Source organism: Cannabis sativa, chromosome 9, assembly GCF_029168945.1.
Source record: "Cannabis sativa cultivar Pink pepper isolate KNU-18-1 chromosome 9, ASM2916894v1, whole genome shotgun sequence".
NCBI lineage: Eukaryota > Viridiplantae > Streptophyta > Magnoliopsida > Rosales > Cannabaceae > Cannabis > Cannabis sativa.
Genome location: NC_083609.1, coordinates 16210199 through 16236035, shown reverse-complemented (window position 1 = coordinate 16236035; position 25837 = coordinate 16210199). Strand labels below are relative to the sequence as shown.

General features: G+C 30.7%; 1 protein-coding gene across 1 annotated transcript; it reads right to left on the bottom strand.

Annotated features, from left to right (window-relative positions):
* Nucleotides 1-22552: 22552 nt before the first annotated feature.
* Nucleotides 22553-23734, bottom strand: LOC115723454 (uncharacterized). Its single transcript, XM_030652942.2, has 2 exons — nt 23047-23734; nt 22553-22939 (listed from the first exon to the last, which is right to left on the bottom strand). Exons 1-2 carry the CDS (start codon nt 23720-23722, stop codon nt 22911-22913), a joined length of 705 nt encoding a protein of 234 aa, XP_030508802.2. The 5' UTR covers nt 23723-23734; the 3' UTR covers nt 22553-22910.
* Nucleotides 23735-25837: the final 2103 nt, after the last annotated feature.

Genomic DNA, 25837 nt, shown 5'->3' with positions numbered 1-25837 from the left:
AACTTAGAATTGCACTCTCAGACTTATATAGAGCATATTGTATGTTCCACGATATCAATATACTATCTCATTTAACCATTGTTATAATCTTATTGTGATTTAAAGATCCTCTATATAGATGATCTACATCGAGATGGGATTTCTTTACCGTTCTCACCCCTCAATGTATTTTGCCCCTTAAAACACTTAGCTACCTGTAAATGGTGTTTAGTGATCTAATGATTAGTCAGTTAAACAAGAGCTCATCCATTTACTTCTATTTGCTAAGCTCGAAGGGAATCATCACTTGACTTCTATACACCAGTAGAAGCTATAGATTCCATATTTATGTTCAGCACTCCCACTCAATCATACTATCATGTTCCCAAAATATACGTATCACCCTGACCCAAAAGTAGGCTTAACTAATAAATCAAAGAACATGAATAGCACTCCTGAGTTGAGCCTAAGCATATCAGGATTTAGATTCTTTTAATCTTAAGATCAACTACTGATATTGACTTGGAAAGATATGTATAACGGTAAGTTTGTAATATCTTAACTTAGTTGCAATATCGGTCCAGTCCAATGTATACTCCATACATTCGAAACTAGTATACTTTACTAATGTCCTGGAAAGAACATAACACTTACTCCAAGTGTAAGTACACATCATCGCTGATTATCACATTAGTGTAAATCCAATAACACTGATGAAACAGGGACCAAAACTTTTGATTCATATGATCACAATCACATTCCACTGTGTTGACGATACTGTAATTGTGAATAAACATATGATCTGGATTTAACTGATTTTGTGTGTATGAATGTAATAAACATATTAAACATATTAAACCATTAGCATGTAAAATTCATGCAAACATCAATCACTTCAAATTTCTTATATTGATAACTAATCAGATTGTAAAGAGTTTTATTTAGGGCATAAAACCCAACAAACTCCCACTTGCACTAATATAAAACAAACTGTGCAAATAGGTCAATCTGATGTCTTGATCTTCAGATCAAGTGTAGTATATTTGAATCCACCCAAACTTCTGGAAACTATTTCATAAATTCACTTATGAAACATCCTTTACTATATGCTTTACTCATCAAGGGATACTGAAATCTTTACTGTTTTAAAAGTACATCTGAATTAACAGAAGACATATCTCTCATATTTTAAAATATGTAATTGAGATAATACAGTGTAGACTTTTCTTCAGTGATATAACTTTCTGGTATTTTCGAATAGACCAAGTTATAATTTTTCTCTGGTAGAGCTTGAATTATTATACAATAATTCCTCCACCCCCAAAGTAAGCACCATCTCATAGAATTTCGAAATTAGATGGTGAGATACAAAGACAACTGATACACAGTTCCTTAATATCTAACATATAGATCACTTTCATAAATCCTTCTTGAATATCTTCTAATGTTCCCTATTTGATTACATCTCAGATAGCTCCCACTCAATAGCAGATGTCTGGTTAAATAATACTTTTAACCTCTGATTGTTTGGAGAGTTACCTAGTTGTGACTTTTGTATTAGTCTGAAACTTTAAATCAAGACTAAGTCATCAACATAGCAGACTAGTATTTGAAGTGAAAAATACATGCCAGAGATAAAGTAATCAAAATTAAGATACCATCAAATTTTATGAGGATTAAGAATTCTTGGTTCAAGTCATTCGAATGGACTGAACTAGAGTTCTTTATCTTATTCTCATAATTCTGATAAGCTATACCTATCCATGTGAATGGTTAGATTTGCTTTTCAGTAGTGTTCTTAAGTACCTATCACAATTATCAACCTAATGAAGATGGGTATAGAACTTTAAAATTCTCCCACTCAATTAAGGTAGTGTGAAACTTTAACAAAGAACTTTCAAAGGTATCAAACTTTTACTTACAACAGTAAAAAACGAAATGGAACATACAATCAAGATCAAGAATTTATATTGACAATAGCTGACTCATTATATTACTTCCATGTTTAAACAAGATATGTGTTTCATAGGGAATTGTGGAATGGACTCCACCCCTAAGAATATACATATAGGGTACTATGGATAACCTCCACCCCTAAGTATATAGAGATTATGATCCACCCCTAAAGGTTGTAAAGATCATGATTCTCTTAGTGTGATAGAGTTTATGTGGAGTTGAATACTATCCAGAGTTCATTAGATATAAAAGATCGTTGAACTGCATAGTTTTCTTAACTTTTCTCCACCCCTATCAGATCATAAGATCCTTTTATTAAACAAATTCTTAATAATTGTATGAGAATTAACAATTATTGATAAACATAGAAATAATTTCTAGTGTTTATATAATATAACTCTATGAAGAGTTGAAAATATTATAGAATTTGCATCAATAATAAAAACACTTACACATACAAACATACAAATATAATGTGGTAATAATTGATGAAGATAAATTAAATGAAGCTCAATCTCATAAATTGCAATAGTAAATTTCAAAAATTAGAAACTTTATTAATAAAAAAATGTATTGCAACAATATGAGAGAAACAGGGATAAATATCCCTGACTAAAATTTGAAATCCAAATTGTCTTTAAACTAAAACAATTAATTCAAAAAATTGAAGAGCTTCATCTTCATCTGGACGATTTCACCCTTGGTCCAGCTTTCTGATCCAACTCAATTGAGTTCAAGTAGCTTGGCCTATAAGAAGAAGAAAACAAATAAACAAAGTTTAGTCCAGAATCATAAATCCAATTGGATAATAATTCACTAAAACTCTTAAAGTTTATAAATGGAAATACCTTGTTTCTTTGCAAGAAGTTTAGGACACTGGGGTTTCCAATGACCTTTCTCATTGCAGTAGAAACACTTTCCTTTAAGTGTATCATCACCAGAAGGAACAACCTTTTTATTCTTCATGGCTTTTGTTCGCTTCTTGGTGTTGTTCCACTTCCTCTTCGATTTGGGCTTTGAAGCAGAGGCAACATTTGCTTCAGGTTTTATCGTCCCATTACCATTCCCAGGATTGTGAGGTTTACTCCCTTTCTTCTTGGGTCCTCCAATCAAATTTTCATAAGTTTGAAGGTCATTGACTAATTCATGAAAGTCAATTTCCTTCTTATTCATGACATAATTTGATGTATATGGTAGAAATGCTGGAGTCAGGCTATTCAAGATAAGACTAACTTGAGTAGCACTGTCCATTTCAGCACCATGATCCTGGGCTTCTTGGAAATAACTAGACATGAGGAGAACATGGTCACGCACGTTTTGATGAGGTTCCATCCGTGCATTAATGTACTTCTTAGTCGCGTCAAAGCGTGACTGAAGTGATGCCTTACCGAATAGCTCATTTAACTTCGTCATAACTTCAGCAGCCTTCTCGGTTTTAGAAAACTGAGTTTTGAGGGTGTCAACCATGCTAGAAAGCATAAAGTATAGAGCTTTGTCATTTGCTTTCTGCCAACGCTCATACTTTTCTTTCACAGCTTTGGAAGCATTATCCCCAGGCACTTCAGGTGACGGCTCAGTTAAAACAAACAAGGCACTTTCTCCTATGAGAGCAATATTAATGTTCTCATTCCATTTATTAAAGTTAGATCCATTCAGCTTATTTTCAGTTAACAGTGATAATATGGGATTCATTTTGACAAAACAAGATACTACAAAATAATAGAAATCAACAAATAGAAATAAATAATGGTTTAACACAAAATCAATTCAGAAATTATAAGCACATAGCAAGTAGGAATGATATGAGAAAATACTTAAAAAATTCAATCCTAAATAATTTCCAAGGTTTTCAACAAACTGATATCAGTGTCCCGTTTAGGCGAGAGTCAAAGCTACCATCCATTGAATAGAGTTGTCAGCTCATCTAAAATGTTAAACATTCTAGCAACCTTTTATTCGATCAAGATTGGAATCCAGCGTTGTCCCGTTTAGGCGAGAGTCAAGGCTATTCTATCTTATGAGCTTCTACCATTGTTTCGCAATTTGCAAGTCAAATATGGTCGCCACCATTAGGGTGATCTATACCATATAAAACACTTACAAACCACTTATCATGCGAGATTAAACGGTGCGAAATTGCTAATGAACGTTCCTCCATTAGGGAGGATTACTCACTAAAACAAACGCGGTGTAAAATCCACAATGGAGATCGAATATCTTAATAATAATAAAGCTCATTCTTTAAAATGTATTTTCTTTATTATTCTAATAAATAAATTCTCATTAAATTCAAAATTAAGAATTGAAATTCAAAAATAAGAATTTAATATAATATTTATAAAATTATACTTAGATGGTGATTGAAATCAAATTAATTATTTCCATCTTAGTAATAATCTTAAATATAAATATTAAGGAAATTAATTTAAGTTGAATTAAATTAAATAATTAGCAACTTAAAAATTTCCTTTGAGAATATATTTATTGAATTTCGAAAAATTAAGTATATATTAAAAATATACAATTTTCGAAAATAATGAAAAAATAGAAAAGAAATACTTCAAGCAAAAATATCACCTATCTAGATTTTCTTTTGACTAGTTAATTCAATTTCTAATAATATATATATATATTTTTTAAATTCATTTATTTTAAATTAATCAATTAAATGAAAAAATCATTGATTGTAGTTGGTCCAAGAATTAATTAAAATAAATAATTAATTTACAACTCAATCTATTTTTCAAAATAAAAAATTCAAAAATATTGCATAATTAAAATGCAAATTTCGAAATTGATTAATAAAATTAAGAAAAATATATATATTGAAAATTATTTAAATTTAAGTTGAAAAATTAAATTTCAACCTAAAAATAATTTTCTATTTAATTAAGTGTCATGAAAAATCAATAAATATTCAAGTATCATGATTAAAATCAACTTAGATATTTAGATTCTTCAAGTTAATTAAATGTATTAAATTCATTAAATAATAATTAAGTGTAGAGAAGGCTTAATTATTTATTTCTAGTTTAATACTAGGAAAAATATACTTAATAAAATTGTACCAAAATTAATTATTTAAATAATTAATTTCACAAAGTATAATTTTCCTATTTAAATATTAGAAATAATAAGTAGTCTAGAAATTACTATCTAGAAAATATCTTATTTGACTAAGTATCTTTTCAAAAAAAATTGAAAAATATATAATTTAAGTTATATAGAAAAAATCTAAAACTTAAATAATTTCAAATTTAGATTTAATTAAATATCAAAAATTAAGTTGTAACAACTTAATTTGAAGATATCTTTTTAAAGTTAATATTTGAAAAGATATTAACCAAAAAAAATATCTAAAATATTCCATTTTAAGTTAATATTTGAAAAGATATTAACTTAAAAAATATCTTAAGAATCTTTAATAACTAATGCCTAGGATTCCTCAACTTGATTTAAAATTTAAATCAAATATTCAAATTTAAGTTAGATAAGAAAAATCAGTTGATACAACTAATTTATAACTTAAATAGGAATATTTAATTAAATAAGCTCCAGAAAGAATCTTAGTTAGTTAAAATTCTATATTTAATTAAATACAAGAAAAATACAAATAGTTTGTCTAGAAATAATATCTAAACTAAAAGTGTTTTTCTTAAAATTAACTTTAAAATATTAAAATGAAAATAAATTTCATATATTTTAAAAGTTAATTATGTTGCTAATTCAATTTTATTAGGTCAAACTAATATAATTAACCTAGTACAGTTATTCAAATCAGGCAAATGGGCCTTCACAATTGGGGTAGTTCATGTGAGGGGGTGCTGGGTTCAGTATGTCGTACCCACTTCTATGGCTCCCAACTCTCACACAAGGCCCAAAAGAGAGGAATTTAACCTTAAAATAAATAACTTTTATTAATTGAATAGGTCCAATAACTAAATGGACCTAAATAAAATCTATCATGGTGTGACATTTTATTTAGCAACAACCTATATGCATCTATATTAAAACAAAATAAAGATATAGGCTCACACATGCACACTTTGGATGGATCCTATCATGTTGCTAGGTCATACACAGATGAAAGAAGATTGTAAAATTTACCTGTTACAAATTATTAACTTGACCAAGGGAGCCATCAGATCATTAGATCTGGCAAAAAGTAACCATGGCTATTTGCAATCAAGTACTAATAGGTTTTGAAAACTTACACACAAGCTAAAACCACATACTCCTGCAACAAGGTTAGCTGGATAGTTGGAAGTAGGATTTATTTAATTTTAAATAAACAATTTCGAAAAATAAATAATTAAATAAAAAAAATAAATATTTTAATTTTCGAAAAAATAAAATTTTAAAAAAAATATTTTTAATTTCGAAAATAAAATAAAAAAGTAAATTTAAATTTCGAAATTATTTTAAAAAAATATTTAAAATTAAACCTATAATTTTTGAAAAATTAGGTTTCAACCAACCTAAATATCATTTCAAAAAAAATTTGCTAACTACTTTTAAAAATTAAATGTTATTTTATAAATAAAAATTAAATAAAATTAGAAAAGATAAATTAAATATCTTTTTCAGATTTTAAATTTAATTTAAATAGATAAAATAACAAAATTTAAAAGTTAGCAAAATATCTTACATCTATTTAAAATTACATGATTATAGTTATCTTATTTTAAATTTAAATAAGGTCAAATTATTTAAAAAAAAAATTAATTTAAAAATTATATATAAAATCTGACCTTAAATTTAAAAATAAGATAAGATATAATCAAATTTAAAAATAAGATAGATTTTTAAGCAAGAAGATAGATACTAATTCTACTCAAATTAAAATTACACTAATATCTTGAATTAAATTTAAAAAATATTAAATTAATTCAAAATGATAATTAGAATTGAATTAGGAATAGTAATAGTATATATACAAAACTATACAAAAAATCGGAAGTTAATTCCATGAAAAAGCATGAAAAATCGAAGAAAAACGAAAAAATTGTGAGCTGTACGGACAGTTTTCGCGATCGCATGAAAATTTCAGCATAGCCCAGATTTTTTCAAATCTTCAAAAATTCATAACTAATTCAAATAAAATCGAAATTGAGTTCTGTAAAAGGCTAACTTGCTTAATTTTTTCCATACTATCCAATAAAAATAATTTCAGAAACAGAATCGCAATTATTTTTCACGAAAATTTACAAACATCAATCAATCATCAAATAACACTCAATACAACATGATACCATCCAAAAACAAACAAACAATCGTTTTAAAGTCCAAATTTCATGCAAGTAAATCAATTACCATGGCTCTGATACCAGTTGTTGGAAATTATTTTACCAGGATCTTAGATCTACTCACAAGTATGTTGTTTAAACACCCTAAATATGAACTTTCTAAAACGATAAATTAAACACATATAAAGTTAAGAAAACCTTACATTGATGCAGCGGAATTAATGTCTCCTTCCACTCAGATCTCTAACCCTTGTATCCTTTCTGTAGCAGAGTATAATCAAGATCTGAGCCCGAATGTCCTTCTTCTTCAAGTTTGATCCTTCACAGTCTTCCAATCTATGATTGAGTTACTGCTTGCTGTGTGTGGGCACTTACTCTTTCACTAGGGTCACGAAATTGATGAAGGAGAAAAGAGAAAGGGATTTCGGCCAGGTATAGAAAGTGGGGAAGGCTCAGTTTTTCTGAAGAGAGAAATTTCTGTCAAAAAGATGATCTAAAAACTTGTGTTTTGACTGAGCCATCACTTTCTATTTATAGGCAACTACTAGGTTTAGGTTAGGAATTATTTGGCATTAAAATAATGAAAATATTAATTTGAAAAACCTATTTAAGTGGTCGGCCATGGTGTAGTATTGGGCCTCACTTGATTTTGCAGTTTTATCAAATTTTATCTCTATTTTCTCAAAAACGCCAATTTTCCAATTCTAACATTTTAAATGCCAAAACTAATTATTTAATAACTAAAATAGATTATTAAATAATATTGTCATTTAATTTAATTATTAATTAGACATATAAAGTCCATTAATAAATAAATAAACCTAGAAACTCTTTTCTTTACAATTTCACCCCTGCTTAGTGAAAATTCATAAAATTAGACATAGTCTAACTTTAGAATTATAATTGATCAATCACGAATCAATTAATGAGTCTTACAAGCAGAATGTTCTCAACTAGAATGGGGACCATGGATCTATATGCTGAGCTTCCAATAAGTGAACCAAATTTACCAAGTAAATTCCTACTTATTAATTCTTCGTTGAATCCACTCTTAGAACTTAGAATTGCACTCTCAGACTTATATAGAGCATATTGTATGTTCCACGATATCAATATACTATCTCATTTAACCATTGTTATAATCTTATTGTGATTTAAAGATCCTCTATATAGATGATCTACATCGAGATGGGATTTCTTTACCGTTCTCACCCCTCAATGTATTTTGCCCCTTAAAACACTTAGCTACCTGTAAATGGTGTTTAGTGATCTAATGATTAGTCAGTTAAACAAGAGCTCATCCATTTACTTCTATTTGCTAAGCTCGAATGGAATCATCACTTGACTTCTATACACCAGTAGAAGCTATAGATTCTATATTTATGTTCAGCACTCCCACTCAATCATACTATCATGTTCCCAAAATATACGTATCACCCTGACCCAAAAGTAGGCTTAACTAATAAATCAAAGAACATGAATAGCACTCCTGAGTTGAGCCCAAGCATATCAGGATTTAGATTCTTTTAATCTTAAGATCAACTACTGATATTGACTTGGAAAGATATGTATAAAGGTAAGTTTGTAATATCTTAACTTAGTTGCAATATCGGTCTAGTCCAATGTATACTCCATACATTCGAAACTAGTATACTTTACTAATGTCCTGGAAGGAACATAACACTTACTCCAAGTGTAAGTACACATCATCGCTGATTATCACATTAGTGTAAATCCAATAACACTGATGAAACAGGGACCAAAACTTTTGATTCATATGATCACAATCACATTCCACTGTGTTGACGATACTGTAATTGTGAATAAACATATGATCTGGATTTAACTGATTTTGTGTGTATGAATGTAATAAACATATTAAACATATTAAACCATTAGCATGAAAATTCATGCAAACATCAATCACTTCAAATTTCTTATATTGATAACTAATCAGATTGTAAAGAGTTTTATTTAGGGCATAAAACCCAATAGATCGACCAATTTCCAAGCCCAAAAAATATCTCAAGGAGCCAAGATCCTTAAGTTGAAACACAGAGTTGAGTTGCTCTTTAAAGGAAAGAACAACATTGTCATCATTTGAGGTAACTAATATATCATCCACATATATTAAAAGAGCAAGAAAAGTGTCTTTGTGATTTTTAATGAATAATGTGGGATCTGAAAGGGATTGAGTAAATCTAGTGGATAAAAGATAATTGCTAAGTTTGGTAAACCATTGTCTAGAGGCTTGTTTCAAGCCATAAAGACTTTTGTTTAGCTTACAAACAACATTTGGAGGGATGTGTCCTTTTGGTTTATATCCCTTTGGGAATGTCATGTATACAGTTTCATGTAAATCGCCATGTAAAAAGGCGTTATTGATATCAAGTTGGTACAAAGACCAATTGTTAATGGCTGCAATAGCAAGCAGTAATTTTAATGTATTGAACTTTGCAACGGGGGCAAAGGTGTGAAAGTAATCAATACCTTCTTGTTGGTTGTAGCCTTTGGCTACTAAGCGAGCTTTGAGTCTTTCAATAGTGCCATCAGCATTGTATTTGATTCTGTATACCCATTTGCAACCAATGGCATGATGTCCATCAGGAAGGGGAACAACGATCCATGTATCGTTGGCTTCAAGAGCATCAGTTTCAGTGTCCATGGCTTTTTGCCATTTTGGGTCTTTAGCTGCCATTTTGTAGCTGGTTGGTTCAGCAGTGGAGTGGGCAGCAAGGATGGCGGTACGGAAGTGTTGTGTTAACCTATTATAAGACAAATATTTGTTAATAGGATAAGCAGTGGACATAGTGGCAGTGATATTGTAAATGTAATCTGAAAGACGTTTAGGTTTAGATAAAGTTCTTCCTGTTTTTGAAGTAACAGGAGAAGTAATTATTGATTCCCTGGGTGTGGATGGAACTTCATCAGGAGGCGGGATATGTGTGTTGATGTCATGCACACTTTGAGGAATGTCCATTGTGTGAGATGGAGTGGCATCATGGTCGGGAACAGATTCATGCTCCTCAGAATGATGTTGAGGTAGTCCTGTAGAGGGCAGTAAAGAATGTGAGAGTAATTGATTTATGGAATTTGGAGAGTTAGTGTCAGATAGTAGAAAATATCTTCATGAAAATAAACATCTCTAGAGTGAATGATCTCTTGAGTTTCTATGTTTAAGAGAGTATAAGCTTTCATACCAGGAGGATAACCAATAAAGACATAAGGGCGAGATCTTGGATCAAGTTTATGTCGTTTGGTTTCTAAGGTTGAGGCAAAGGCAAGACATCCAAAAACTTTAAGATGTTCATAAGCAGGAGCTTTCTTATAGAGAATTTCAAATGAAGTCTTTTTGTTAAGTAATATAGAAGGAGTTCGATTTATGAGATAAACAGCAGTATTTATGACATAACTCTAATAAGGTAAAGATAAATGAGATTGAAATAATAAAGCTCTACCGACATTTAGTATGTGTTGATGTTTACGCTTAACAACAGAATTTTGTTGAGGACGACCAACGCAAGAGTTGTATTTGACGGTGCCTTTGCTACTGTAAAAGCTTGTCATATTCAGTTCTTTAGCATTGTCACAACGCACTGCTTTGATGGGAACTGAAAATTGTGTTGCAATAAGCGAAAAAAATTGTGGAATAATAAAAGAGACATCAGATTTAGAGTTTAGCATGTAAACCCAAGTATAACGAGAAAAATCATCAACAATAGTTAAGAAATATCGATAACCTTCAATGCTAATGATATGAAAAGGTCCCCATATATCAAGGTGAATTAAATCAAAAGCAGCATTGGCAATATTATTGTTAGAAACAAAAGGAGGCCGTTTCTGTTTAGCAAAATGACATATAGAGCACATATAATCCAAAGGTTTTTAACGAAATTGCAAACTTTTGTTTAGTATACTAGTAATGTTCATGGAAGGATGGCCAAGGCGAAGATGCCAAGGGTCCTTCAAAGTACAAGAAGAGTTTGCAAAGATAGAAACATTGGAAGTGAGAAAACACCGCTCTTGTTCAAAGAAAAATAGTTGGCCAAGTTTCTTAGCTATCCCAATCGTAGAAGTCAGGGAGGGATCCTGAATCAAACATTGAGTAAAAGTGAATATGAATTTGTTATGACAATGTTCAAGATAATCATTAACAGAAAATAAATTGAATTTAAATTCTGGAATATATAATACATCATGAATTATTAGTTTATCAGATAGTTTTACGGTTCCACTTTTGTTGATGTTCATCTGATGGCCATTTGGTAAAGTAACAATATAAGCAACACGGTTAGTATGTAGAGAAGTAAAACAATGAAGAGAATGACAAATATGATGCGTAGCTCCACTATCTACAATCCATAAAAAAAGGGAAAAAGTTTATCATTACCAAAGACGTTTGAGACCACAGGAAGATTGTCACTGGTGGATGGAGCGCTTTGGATTTGTTGACTGAGTAGAGAAATTAATTGCTGGCTGAGTTGAAGTTGAGAAGAGTCGGCAGCAGGGGTTTCAGGACTGGCCGAGACTTGGTTTGCCCGAGCAGTAGTAGTATTTTTCTTTTTATCACCATATCCAGGTGGGAAACCATGGAGGAAATAGCACTTCTCAACCAAGTGTCTTGGTTTAAGACAATTTGAACATGTAGGGCGAGGTTTCTTGTTCCGAGAAGGCTGATTCGGTTTTGGTTTGGTGGGGGCAGCAGCAACAATGCCGGTATTTCCAAGACAACGTTGACGTTCTTGTTGAACAATCATGGAGAAAACCTTTGATAATGGTGGAAGCGGATCAAAGAGGATGATCTGAGCCCGTATTCCCCAATAAGATTCATTGAGACCGATCAAGAACTGAAGGATCTGTTCTCTAGCGTAGTAGTCTTGAACTTTTTGCATGGCACCACAAGTGCAGCCACAAGTGCAAGGAGTATTTGGTTGATACTCGTTGAGTTAATCCCATAGGGCTTGTAACTGAGTGAAGTATGTGGTGACCGAGTTATCGCCTTGTTTAACATTGTTAACAGAGGTCTTAAGTTGGAGAATGCATGGGCCATTACTTTGATTAAAACGATCATGGAGATTGGTCCACATCTCGCGAGCAGTAGTTTTGAACATGATGCTTGCACCGATTTCCTGAGACACAGATTGAAGGATCCATGGCATCACGGTGTTGTTGCATCGATCCCAAGCAGATAGAGAAGGATCATTTAATGGTGGACGGGGTAAGGTGCCGTCAATGAAGGGGGTTTTATTTTTGGCAGCGATATTAATCGAAGCCGCTCGTTTCCAACACTGAAAATTATCTTGACCAGTCAATAGGAACGAGGAAATGATATTTGGTTGATCTCCAGTTCCCAAGTGATAACGATCATCTTGAGAAGGTCGATCGTAAAAGGCGCGAGATAGGCCTTGATTAGCAAGAAAACCAGAATTATCAGCAAAAGCCACATGGCTTTGATGTCCAAGAAAGGGATTATTACCGGTATTAAACGGAGAGGAGTGTTGGACATTTGGAAAAGAGAATGGTATGGATGGATCCGTCGTGGTGCCGGAGAGATTAAAGGTTGGAGCCGTCGGAGTCAAGATCGGAGTTGAAGATGAGAAAGGCGGAAGCATGGTTGATGTTGAGGCCGACGCCGGAGCGGAGCTGGAGATGACCGGTGCTGGTTCATTCGGTCCAAAACTTGGAAGAACACCGTCTGGAATGGAGCCGAGGACAGTGGTGGTGGAAGGAGCAAACATGGAAGGTTCGGCATTGATGTTCTCGGAGATGGAGTTAGCAAGGGATGGAGCATCGTCATGAACAGCAGTGGAGGAAGGAGCTTCACCATTGGCGACGGTCGGAGATGGCAGCGGAAGAGAAGGAGACTCACTGACAGAGGCGGCGGCGACGGTGGAGTTTCTGGTTCTTGGAGCCATGGAAGAGAAGAGAAGAAGGAGGAGGACGGCTAGGGTTTTTAGGGATGAACCCAGTATATCACTGATACCATATTAGATTTGTTTGAGAGAGAAACCCTCTGTTCGAATGAAAAAGAAAAGTCTGAAATGACTTTGTATTATTTTGCATTAGGTTATTTACTTGTACAGAAAATGATAGAGGAAATTACACTCTATACCCTTTTCATATTGTTCTTTTTTATTTTTACCTTCTTTTTTAAAATCTATTATTTTTACCTCTTTTTTTAAACATTGTACCAATTTTGCCCTTGTTACTTTAAGATATTCTTTATGTGATTCTCTTTTATAAGAGTATTTTGGGTACAATACATATAAAAAGAGGTATGTTTCAAATAAATATAAAATTAGAGGTAAATTTGATTAATTGATGAATAAAAGAGGCATTTTTCAACTTACCCCAAAATGATATATATATATACAAAAGATAGGACAGCCCAATAGATAAATGGGCTTAAGTAATTGGGCCTAAAATCTCTAATATTACTTTGTATTTGTTTTTGCTATTATGTACTTAAATCTAATTTCTCGACTTGGAAGAGAGCATATATATCCATGTGTGATGGTAACTTTTTTTATCATTCTTTTTCTATGAAATTGAACTTTCGAATGTTGACATTTATTTATGGGATTTTTTCTATAATAAACTGAAAATGAAAAAAATTTACATTTATGACCTACATAGAGAAAATAAACAAAAATAGAAACTAAAAGTTGTTATTTACAAAAATACCTGCCAAAAAAAAACAGAGGGGATCCTCCTTCTTCGTGACCCAGCTGTAGAACCCCAACAACCATTTTCAACCATTTTCATTCCAAAACTAGGAAAATCATATCTAAAAAAATGTAGATCTCAAAGAAAAACTACTCAGATCCCGAAAATCCAAATACAAAAAGGGATAAAAAATTATCCAACCTCCATTGTTGTACAAAAAAAAAAAACTCAAAAACAACATTCAGTCAAAAGCCCAACGTGTTCAGAGGAGAAGAATGAAGCTTCTAAAGACATAAATAAATAACATAAAAGAAATACAACTAAAAAACTACAGCAATAGATGAACAGGGACCGTGACATCATAATCAACCATACAACAACCATACAACAACCAGAAAACAACAAAGAAAAAACTACAGCAATAGATGAATATAAAAACAACTAAAAAAAAACTCAATAACAACACAAAAATAACATCAATAAAAATACATAAAAGAAATACAACAACCAAAGAAATACATAAAAACTCTATAGATGAATACAAACAATTGTATCAGTTCAAGACGATACATTTTTTCTAGGAACAGGGACCGTGACATCATAATCAACCATACAACAACCAGAAAACAACAAAGAAAAAACTACAGCAATAGATGAATATAAAAACAACTAAAAAAAAACCCACTTCAAATTCTCAAAACAGTCTCCATACCCACCAGCCATATCATGGCACACAAGCAGCTGAGGCCTATCTGGTGGCGATGACGTCGCTCCACGTGGAAATGGAACCGAAGCTTTGTTGAATGGGTAGTGAAATGAGTCAAAGTAAGATCTCGACTCAAGCTCTTCAAGGGTTTTGATCGGGTAAGACACGGGCACCGATGGTCGAGTGGGGTCGAAGGGTGGGGGCTCAGAAGCAAGTGACTTGGGCTGTGGGTCTGAACTTGGTGGTGTTTTGAGCTCTGGGTCTGGATTGGGTGATTTGAGCTCTGGAATTGAAGTGGGTGTTGACATTTTTCTGATGATGAATAAGAAGAGCTTTTTAAGAGTTTGGTGAATTAGAGTAAGAAGTTTCTGCAAGAACATTGTTGATGGTGGGTTTAAATAAGAGAGGTGTTTTTGTGACTAAGGTGGAGTTGGATTTTGGTTTTTTTAGATGGTGAGCTCTGGAGAACAAAGGAAAGAGAAACAGAGAAAAAAAAAAAAAAAAAGAAGAAGAATATGGCAGATATGGAGGAGGTGGAGTGTAAGAATAGATAAATGAAAAATTTCAAAAAAAAAAAAAAATAAGAAAGGAGTTATGAGGTGGCGTGCGTGTATGTGTGTAAGGAAGAAGGGAAAAGGTAAAATTGTAATTATTAAACTTTTTGAAAAGTAAAATTGAAAAATGTAAAAGTTAAAAAAGTTTAAAAAACCGTGTATGGATAAAAATGTAAAAAATGTGTCAATTTTGACATGAGGTGTAAAAATCTCTTTATTTATTTATATATACACATATACATTATTATTGGCATTATTATTATGAGTAGGTCAAACAAAGGTAGCACTCTTGTAATTAGAGAGTGTTTCATCATAATTTTTTTTGCTGAATATATGGTTGAAGATACTTAAATCCAAATTTCTTTATCTATTGTTTTTTTTTTTCGTTTTCGTTCAGATTGTTTGATTTTTGTTACAATAAAAAAATTATTTTACCATTTTATTAGTTGAGTCGATAACAAATTAAAAGAAACTTCAATATTAATTTTTTTTTTTGTTTTAATTTAGTTACCCTTAATTTTCTTAAAAATATTTTTTACCAATTTTTTCCTTTAATTTTCAAAACTTAGTACAATGTTTTCTTTAAATCAAACTACAATTCATAACTTCACTATTATTACGTTGAATATATTTTACTAATATGTTAGTTTAATTTTTATTTCATCACTATGATGCTTTTTACCATTATCATTCTATATTAAACATTGTCTATTTTAAATTTATACATAATTTTTAACTTTAGATAAATCCTTTTTCTTCTTTTTGTGTGTCTCGATGATTCGATTCTTACTCAAAGACCCTTATATTAGTTTCTTTTTTTTTTTTTGTTCTATCAAACTCTCTCTTCAATTTCTTTGATCTTTATCACCAAGTGGGCTTTGTATCCTTTGAATAATAAAAATTGTATTGATCGCTCTTGGAAGATGGTCTTTTTTACGTTCACACTTCATTCATCTGATCCTTCCATTCATACGGATATTGATTTAGATATAATTTTCTTTAGGCTGGATTTGTTTTAACACTACCAATATCAATTTTCCTAATATTTTGAAATAATGCCGAATGAGCCTTCGTGTTTTATGCTGGTGTTTTATGCAATTAACATTCTTTTATGCAATTAACATTTTCTCTTTCATTTTCTTTCTCTAGGTTTCTCTTATCTTTGCAAGAAAGTAAAGGCAAAGAAAATAAGAAGGTGATCACTCAGCTTTTCAATCAATGTGGTTGAGTACTCCATTTGGGTTGTTTTTTTTTTTTTTTCCTATTTTCTTTTATCTTTTTTATCTTTATTAAATACAGAGAAATCAATATTTCCATAGAGATATCAAATCTGGTTTAATAGCAGTAAAATTATTATAATGATTAAATTTCATGTTTGATTAGTCTTTTGGTTATATTTGATAATTGACATGATCGACTTTGATTCCTCTTTATTCATTAGTTATATTTGATAATACCACTCTGATTCCTCTTTATTCATTGGTTATATTTGATAATACCATTATGTTTTGTTTTATTTTTCGTAAGCTATTCTATATTAAAAGACTTTACTTAATAATTCTTTTTCTTTATTTTAAGATGATACTTTTTTTTTTTTTTTGCTATTTTTTAAAATTTTACAAAACGAATATATTGTTCCTTTGAATTTTCTATAAACAAATAATAAATGTTAAAGTCATATATTGTTATGACTTACCACAAATTATTTATTCACAGTAAGAATAACTATTATATGAGTGTATATATTAAGATTAACATATTTTTAATTATTAATAACAATGTACATATTTATAGACACAACTATGTTTTACCTAACACCTTAAATAAAACTAACATTTACGTGGCTCGGCACGTAACTTTTACCTAGTATATATATATATTAGTAATCTATATATTTATTATTATTATTTTTTTGTACATATGTTTTGGTGTATGGTATATGTATTTTTTGTTATACGGTATATAATTTTTTTTAAATAATATTTAAGTTTTATTTTCTATTGTACTTTTGTTGACATGATATATAATTTTATTAGCATCCTATATATTTTTATTTTTATTTGTTGTTATTATTATATATATTTTTATTGTAAGGTATATATTTTATGTTATATGGTACATAAGTTTTATTGTATAGTATATCATTTTATTTTAGATAATGCATGTTTAGTTTTTATTTTAGTATACATAAAGGTGATATATAATTTTGTTAATATGATATATATATATATAATTTTTTTAATAATATTATATTATTTGGTTTTATTTTTTATTGTAGGTATATACGTTTTATTGTATGGTATATGATTTTTGTTGTCTATAATATATTATTTATTTAATATGATATTTAGTTTCTATTTTATTATATATAAATTTTTTGGTATGTATTCAAATTTTAATGGTGGTATATATAATTTTGTTAGCATGATATATATATTTTTTGAGTATTAATTTAGTATTGTTATAATTTCTTTGTGGTATATAATTTTATTACTGCGGTATATTAATTTTCTGTACTACGATATATCTAATACTGCTGTATATATTTAAATGATCTGATATATTTATTTATTTTTGTTACAATATAATAATATACAATTCTAAAAAAAATTATGTAACTTAATTTTATTATTATATATATTTTTTAAAAAAAATATGTGATAAATCTATTTTTATAATTTTTATTAGCTAATTTATTAAATTTGACCATTTTCTTAATTTTTTTTAAAAAATGGACATTTACTAACTTAGTTACCAAATTAAGGGCCATTTTACATCTCAACTCTTAAATAAATTTAAAATGTGTATATTTTACAATCAAGAGAATCATTTAGTATATAAAATACTTCAACATATGTTCGTCTATAATATCACCAATAGGAAAATTAGTTTAAACTAAGCATTAAGTTTATGTTCACTCTCTAAAAGATGAAAAATAAAAGAGAGTGATACAACTACAAAGTTTGTGTATAATCGTTCTTATCTAAATTGTGTTTCTTAAAACTTTCCTAAATGATCTTAGTGAAAATTACATAAAATATGGGATTTCATAAAGAAAAATATGACATTTATAGGTTTGCCACTCTTCTATGTCATTTTTTCACATTTAAGATTTTTTATGGTATTTGATATGCCATATTTTTATAAACTTATTATCCAATCCCATATTTTATGTTTTTGTTTTTAGTTTAATTAGTTTTATTTTTTTTAATTTATTTTACATTTATATTTTAGGGTTTCTTTCTATTTAGAAAATTTACACCAAATACTACATTTTTTTTCAAACATTACATTTTTAATTTGACAAGAACATTTTACTTTTATACTTTTCTAAATTTTTTTTTCTTTTTTACTGTATTTTACTAATTGAAGCTTCAAAAAGATTTTTTTTTTGTCTTTTTTATATATTTTTTAGTCAATTTTGGCTCTCTTTTTTCTTTTCAATTTTTAAGTCAGTTGCTACTTTTTTTTTTCTTTCTTTCTCTTATCTCTCTCCATTTTTTTTTTCTAATTTCTCTTTATGTCTCTCTTTGTTTTTTTTTTTTTAATTTTTTTTCTCAAACTAATTTTTGTCTCTTAATATATATAATAAGTATTTTTATATTTCAATTTTTTTTTACAAAAATTAAACTTGTTTTTTATTTAAACTACTATTTGTTTTTTTTTTTTGTTAAAAACTAATTATTCCATTAAAAATAGTAGAAAAAAAATCAATTTCATCAACATCATCCTGAAAAAAAAAATAATATAAAAAATCATAATCTAAAAAGAATCCAAACTTTATAAACTAGTTTCATCAACATTGAAAGAAACTAATGTAAAGAATACTGTAAATCTGTATATAGTCCTAATTAATTCATGAGAATCAAACAATAGAATATAGATTAGCGGAAGCGTACCGGAGTCCATAGAATCGATCTTTGATTGGTATGATCTTCCAATTTTGCATCAAAACCTTTGAAACCTTATTGTCCTGATGATGGGGATTCAGGAACTCTGAAAAAATAATGATACGATGCAAAATGGGGACCCATACCTGTTATATTACCAACTGTTACAACAGTTGGTAATATTTATTAATAATTTCTAATTTGGCCCCTCATCAAATCAAAAACTATCTAATTGGTATCCACATATTAAAATCATGACAATCATGCCCTTAAGTCATAAACTTTATTCCAAAATAGACCACATAAATTTGACTTATTTATTTGATGACCCAACACACATTTTATATATACAATTCTGACCCCAATTATTTCTAACAATCTCCCACTGGGTCACATATGTATACATATAAATGTGTTAACCTTATTGAGCTCATAACTTTGTCATCATAACCATAGGCATGTGTAATCTCGTCCATTAACTATATCAACATAGGATCAAAGCGATTTTCGTTGTATCAATTACAACTAAACTCATCAATGGTCACATATATCAACATAGCCAAATGACATAGATCAATCATGATAATGTGGTATGAAAATTACATGCATGGTGATCTATTCATGTCAATTTTCAATTGGTCCTACTTTACTTTATGGAGATCAAAACTTTAGCTTAAATGTACAAAGTGAAATAAACTAAATAACATAATTTCTGATCAGAAAAATATCCAAATACACATGTTTCATAAAACAAATAAAACACACTAAAGACAAACTCCCACTGAATCTAGATATCCTCATAATCTAAAACACCCATACGAGCAGTGTGCTCATGAAAGACCTTGGGTGGCAAACCCTTAGTAAGGGGGTCTGCAATCATGGAGTTTGTACCTAAGTGTTCTATACAAATCTGTCCACTTTGTACCCTTTCTTTTACAACAAGGAACTTGATGTCAATGTGTTTTGACTTCGTCAAGCTCCTATTGTTGTTGGAATACAATACAGCTGACTTATTGTCACAATACAACTTAAGTGGTCTTTCAATTCCATCCACAATGCGCAGCCCAGTGACAAAGTTTCTCAGCCATATACCATGGTTGGATGCCTCATAACACGCAACAAATTTTGCTGCCATGGTGGATGAAGCTATGAGTGTTTGTTTTGCACTCCTCCATGATATAGCTCCACCACCTAACAGATATATGTAGCCCGAAGTAGATCTCCTACTATCTTGGCATCCCGCAAAGTTGGTGTCAGAATATCCAATGATCTCAAAGTGATCTGACCTCCTATATGTGAGCATGTACTCTCTTGTTCTCTTCAAATATCTCATAACCTTTTTGGCTGCTTTCCAGTGATCAATTCCTGGATTGCTTAAGTATCTGCCTAACACTCCAACAATATACGCTATATCCGGACGCGTACAAACTTGAGCATACATTAGACTCCCAACAGCCGAAGCGTAGGGAATCTTTTGCATTTCTTGAATTTCAAGGCTTCCTTTAGGGCATTGTTTAAGACAAAATTTGTCTCCTTTAATGACAGGGGTATCACCTGGTCTATAATCTTGCATGCCAAACCGTTTGAGTACTTTATCGATATAGCTCTTTTGTGATAATCCAAGAATACCCCGAGAACGGTCTCGATGTATTTGAATTCCTAAAACAAAAGAGGCGTCACCAAGATCTTTCATCTCAAAATGCTTCAATAGAAATCTCTTGGTTTCGTGCAATAAGCCTATATCATTAGTGGCAAGCAATATGTCATCGACATATAGAACCAGAAATATACACTTACTCCCACTAAACTTATGATACACACAATCATCAACATCATTCATCTCAAAACCAAATAAGAGAACCACTTGATGAAATTTGTGGTACCATTGACGGGAAGCTTGCTTGAGTCCATAGATGGATTTCTTTAATTTGCAAACCATATTCTTTGGGTCACCAACCACAAAGTTTTCTGGTTGCTCCATATAAATTGTCTCATCAATGTCTCCATTGAGAAACGCTGTTTTAACATCCATCTGATGTAACTCAGGATCAAAGTGAGCAACAAGTGCCATTATTATTCTAAAAGAGTCTTTCGATGAAACCGGAGAGAAAGTCTCTTTATAATCAATGCCTTCTTTCTGAGTATAGCCTTTTGCTACAAGACGTGCCTTAAACCTCACCACATTACCATTTTCATCCCTCTTAGTTTTAAATATCCATTTACAACCAATTGGTTTTACACGTTCTGGTAATGGGACAACTTCCCAAACTTTATTGTCTTGCATAGTCTTATTCTCTTCATTCATGGCATCATTCCACTTTTGAGAGTTAGAACTTTTCATGGCCTGATGAAAGTTGATTGGATCATCTTCCATCATTCCAATGCCATCCTCATGTTCTTGAAGATACACTATGAATTCATCTGGATTAATAGCATTTCTTCTTTCTCTAGTGGATCGTCGCAAAGGCACTTGTTCTTGAGGTTGTTGAGTTTGTACCTCTGGGGTTTGATTGACTATGTTTGGTTGCTCTTGATCTAAAACTTGATCAATATTAGGAATGGAATCCTGAATATTGTCAAAAGCAACTATTGGAATAGGAATCAACTCATCTTCAAGAGAAGTGGTTGATTCTAAATCCTCCTCAAAAACAAAGTCTTTAACCGTATTTCTCCCCCCAAACTCAATATCCTCAAAAAACTTTGCAGTTCCTGTTTCAAACATATTCTTTACTTTGGGATCATAAAACTTGAAACCCCTAGATCGTTCAGAATATCCAATAAAGTAGCTGCTCACAGTTTTGGGTTCCAGCTTCTTTTCATTTGGCCTATAAGGCCTAGCCTCAGCTGGACATCCCCAAACATGAAAGTGCTTAAGACTAGGCTTCGCCCTGTCCAAGGCTCATAAGGTGTTTTTGCAGCTGCTTTAGTTGGTACCCTATTCAAAATGTAGGCTGCTGTCTTAAGTGCCTCTCCCCAGAGTGATTCTGGTAAGGTTGAATGACTGATCATACTCCTTACCATATCTTTAAGAGTACGGTTTCATCTTTCAGCAACACCATTCATGCTAGGAGATCCTAGCATAGTGTACTGTGGGACAATTCCACACTCCTCTAGATATCTGGCAAAAGGTCCTGGACGTTGTTCACCTGATCCGTCGTATCTACCATAGTACTCACCACCACAGTCAGACCTGACTTGCTTTATTCTTTTGCTAAGTTGATTCTCAACTTCAGCCTTAAAAGATTTGAACACATCCAAGACTTGAGACTTTTCATGAAGTACAAATAGGTACGCATATCTTGAGTAATCATCTAAGAATGATACAAAATATCGTTGACCATTCCAAGAAGGTGTAGGAAATGGCCCACAAATATCTGTATGTATCAATTCTAAGACATCTATAGCTCTTTTCGCACCCAATTTCTTAGTTTTGGTCTGTTTGCCTTTGATGCATTCAATGCAAACATCAAAGTCTGAAAAAGCAATTGAATCTGAAATTCCATCAGACATAAGTCGCTCAACTCTATTTCTTGAGATGTGACCTAACTGTTTGTGCCATAAGGAACTTGATTTTTCATTATCCATTTTACGCTTAGTACCACGTGATTCAACATTCAAGGTTTCATTATAAGAAGCAACGGTGTCAAGCAAATATAAGTTGTCATAAACCGTAAGAGAACCAGTTCCAACAGTATTTGAATTAATAGATAAACTAAAACAATTGTTTCCAAATGAACAACAATAACCTAATTTGTCCAAACAAGAAACAGAAACCAAATTCCGTCTAAATGACGGTACAACAAAAGTATCTATCAAATCCAAATAGTAACCAGTACTTAATAACAACCTAAAATGCCCTATTGCTTCCACATTTACCGACTTGCCATCTCCCACATAAATGCTTCTTTCAGCATCATTTGGCTTTCGGTAACTCAGGCAACCCTGCATAGAAACACTGATGTTAGTAGTAGCACCGGAATCTAACCACCAAGTGTTGCTTGGTACTGAAGCTAAATTTACCTCAGAACAGACCAAAGTAAGAAATGTACCTTTCTTTGCTCGCCATGCAATATACTTAGCACATTCCTTCTTCATGTGTCCTTTCATGTTACAAAAGAAACAAGCATCATCATTATTGGCTTGAGTTTGTTTCTTATGTGCAGGACCTTTATCCTTAGCAACCTCATTCTTTCTTTTCTTGCCCTTATCTTTAGAGGTGCTTGCCAAATGAGCACTTTCAGTCTTCTCTTGCTTCAATCTTTCTTCCTCTTGAACACAAAATGAAATGAGCTCATTAAGAGTCCACTTCTCCCTTTGGCAGTTGTAACTAACCTTAAATTGACTTAATTGTGGAGGAAGAGAGATAAGCACTAAATGCACAAGCAAGTCATCTGAACGCTCAAGCTTTAGTGCCTTCAACTTTGAAGCAAGGTGAGACATTTCCATAATGTACTCCCTTATATTTTCCTTGCCCTTAAACTTCATGGAAATAAGTTTCTTTAAAAGAGTACTTGTTTCCGCCTTATCGCTTTTCGCAAAGCGCTTCTCAATTTCAGCAAGGAAAGTTGTGGCATCGGTGACCTCCTCGGACACCGCACCCCTAAAAGCCTCAGGTATGCCGCGCTTAATGATCATAAGACTCATGCGGTTTGAACGGTCCCACTTCTCATATATCCTCCTTTGCTCGGAGGTACTGGTATCCGTAAGAGAAGCAGGACGATCCATCCTTAATGCAAGGTCAAGATCCATGCAGCCAAGAACAATAAAAATATTCTCCTTCCAGTCCTTAAAGTTATTACCATTAAGGACCGATACCGAATTAAGGTTAGCAGATACACTAGCAACAGCTGAAAAGAACAATACAATTACATAAATAACATGCTCATATAAGAATCCAAATAAAACAATAAATTCAAATAATGGTTAATCCCATCTCAAGATACCAAACACAACATTAATATTAAGTCTTTGGACAGTAATATTAATTGTAAGCGGTACTCTTGTTGTAGTAATCAAACATTGACAATAAATTATGTCAAATAATATGCAATCTTTGGACTAACATATTATTCACACAAAATACTTTATAATTGTCACACATTTATCACCACAAACATGCATGAAATTCAACCATATATTAACTCACCTTTGGGTTAGTTAATAAATTTATGAATCACATACACACATTTATCATAATATTTTTATTAAATTAATCTACACAAAAGAGATCACTTTGGTAATATTTTGTTTCAATTAATTTAATTAAATATTAGATATCCTTAATAAATTTTAAAACCAAAATTTGAATTTAATTGTTTCTGAATTATTATTATTATTATTTCAGATATAATAATAATAATAATAATAATAAAAAACAAAACTAAACAATAAAAATTCCAGAAGCAAATCGATATGCTATTTGTATTTAAAATAAAATAAAACCAGAATATATATCTGTATAAAACATATATATGAACATATATAATCTAATATGTTCACGTCACTGCCACTGACTTCATAAAACAAAGAAATATATATGTATATTTATCAGATTAGAAACTTGTAATCATTCGTATACATTCCAAAAAATTGTATATGGTAAATTTATTATCAGAATCAAGAACCTTATATATTTATATATGTGTTAAATCAAAAAAAAAAACTTCAATCGCAGAATAAATTCTGACCGGTGGCACACATATATATATATTTATACAGTAATTAAACGATTACTTCAAAGTAAGGAAATATATATATATATATATATATATATATATACAGTTTAATTTACTAAATATTCCAAATGCAAAAACAATAATTTAATGGAAGATCAATGTCACTATAAATTTTCAAGAACTAATTTAGGGATGCTCTTGATACCACATGTTAAGAATACTGTAAATCTGTATATAGCCCTAATGAGAATCAAACAATAGAATATAAATTAGCGGAAGCGTACCGGAGTCCATAGAATCGATCTTTGATTGGTATGATCTTCCAATTTTGCATCAAAACCTTTGAAACCTTATTTTCCTGTTATATTACCAACTGTTACAACAGTTGGTAATATTTATTAATAATTTTTAATTTGGCCCCTCATCAAATCAGAAACTATCTAATTGGTATCCTTATATTAAAATCATGACAATCATGCCCTTAAGTCATAAACTTTATTCCAAAATAGACCACATAAATTTGACTTATTTATTTGATGACCCAACACACATTTTATATATACAATTCTGACCCCAATTATTTCTAACAACTAATAGTTTCATTTAAAGAATAAAAAAAAATAGTTTCATCAACAAGATAATGAAAAGAATTACAATCTAAAAACGATACTAACTTTAAAATCAATTTCATCAATATTAAAAGAAACGAATTATTTTATTAAAAGAGGCAAAAAAAAAAAAAAATAGTTTCATCAATAACATAATAAAAAATACACAATGCCTATTAACTAAACTTTTACAAACGATACTAAATTTAAAAATCAGTTTCGAACATATAAATTTTATATCAATACTTAATAATCAAACTTCTAACTTCATTCTTTATTTTGACATTTAATTTCTTATTTGCTTGCTCAAAAATTAGAGTTAATTTAAACATACAATATGCAGCAATTATAACAAAGAGAATCATAAATTAAAATCAAAGAGATAAAAGACACAAAGAAAATTAAAGAGACAAAGTTGCAATAAAAACCATAAAAGAATAACAAAAAAAAAGTGGAATGTGAGAAACCAGTTAGTAAAACAACTAAAATAAAATTAAACAAATAAAAACCAGTTTCTTGAAATAAATTAATATAAAATTGAATAAAACTCAATTATG

Coding starts and splice junctions, on each gene's coding strand:
- LOC115723454 (XM_030652942.2), bottom strand. CDS start 23,722: ATGGATCGTCCTGCTTCTCTTACGGATACCAGTACCTCCGAGCAAAGG. Junction 22,940..23,046: donor TGCATGGCGAGCAAAGAAAG/GTACATTTCTTA, acceptor GTTTCTATGCAG/GGTTGCCTGAGTTACCGAAA.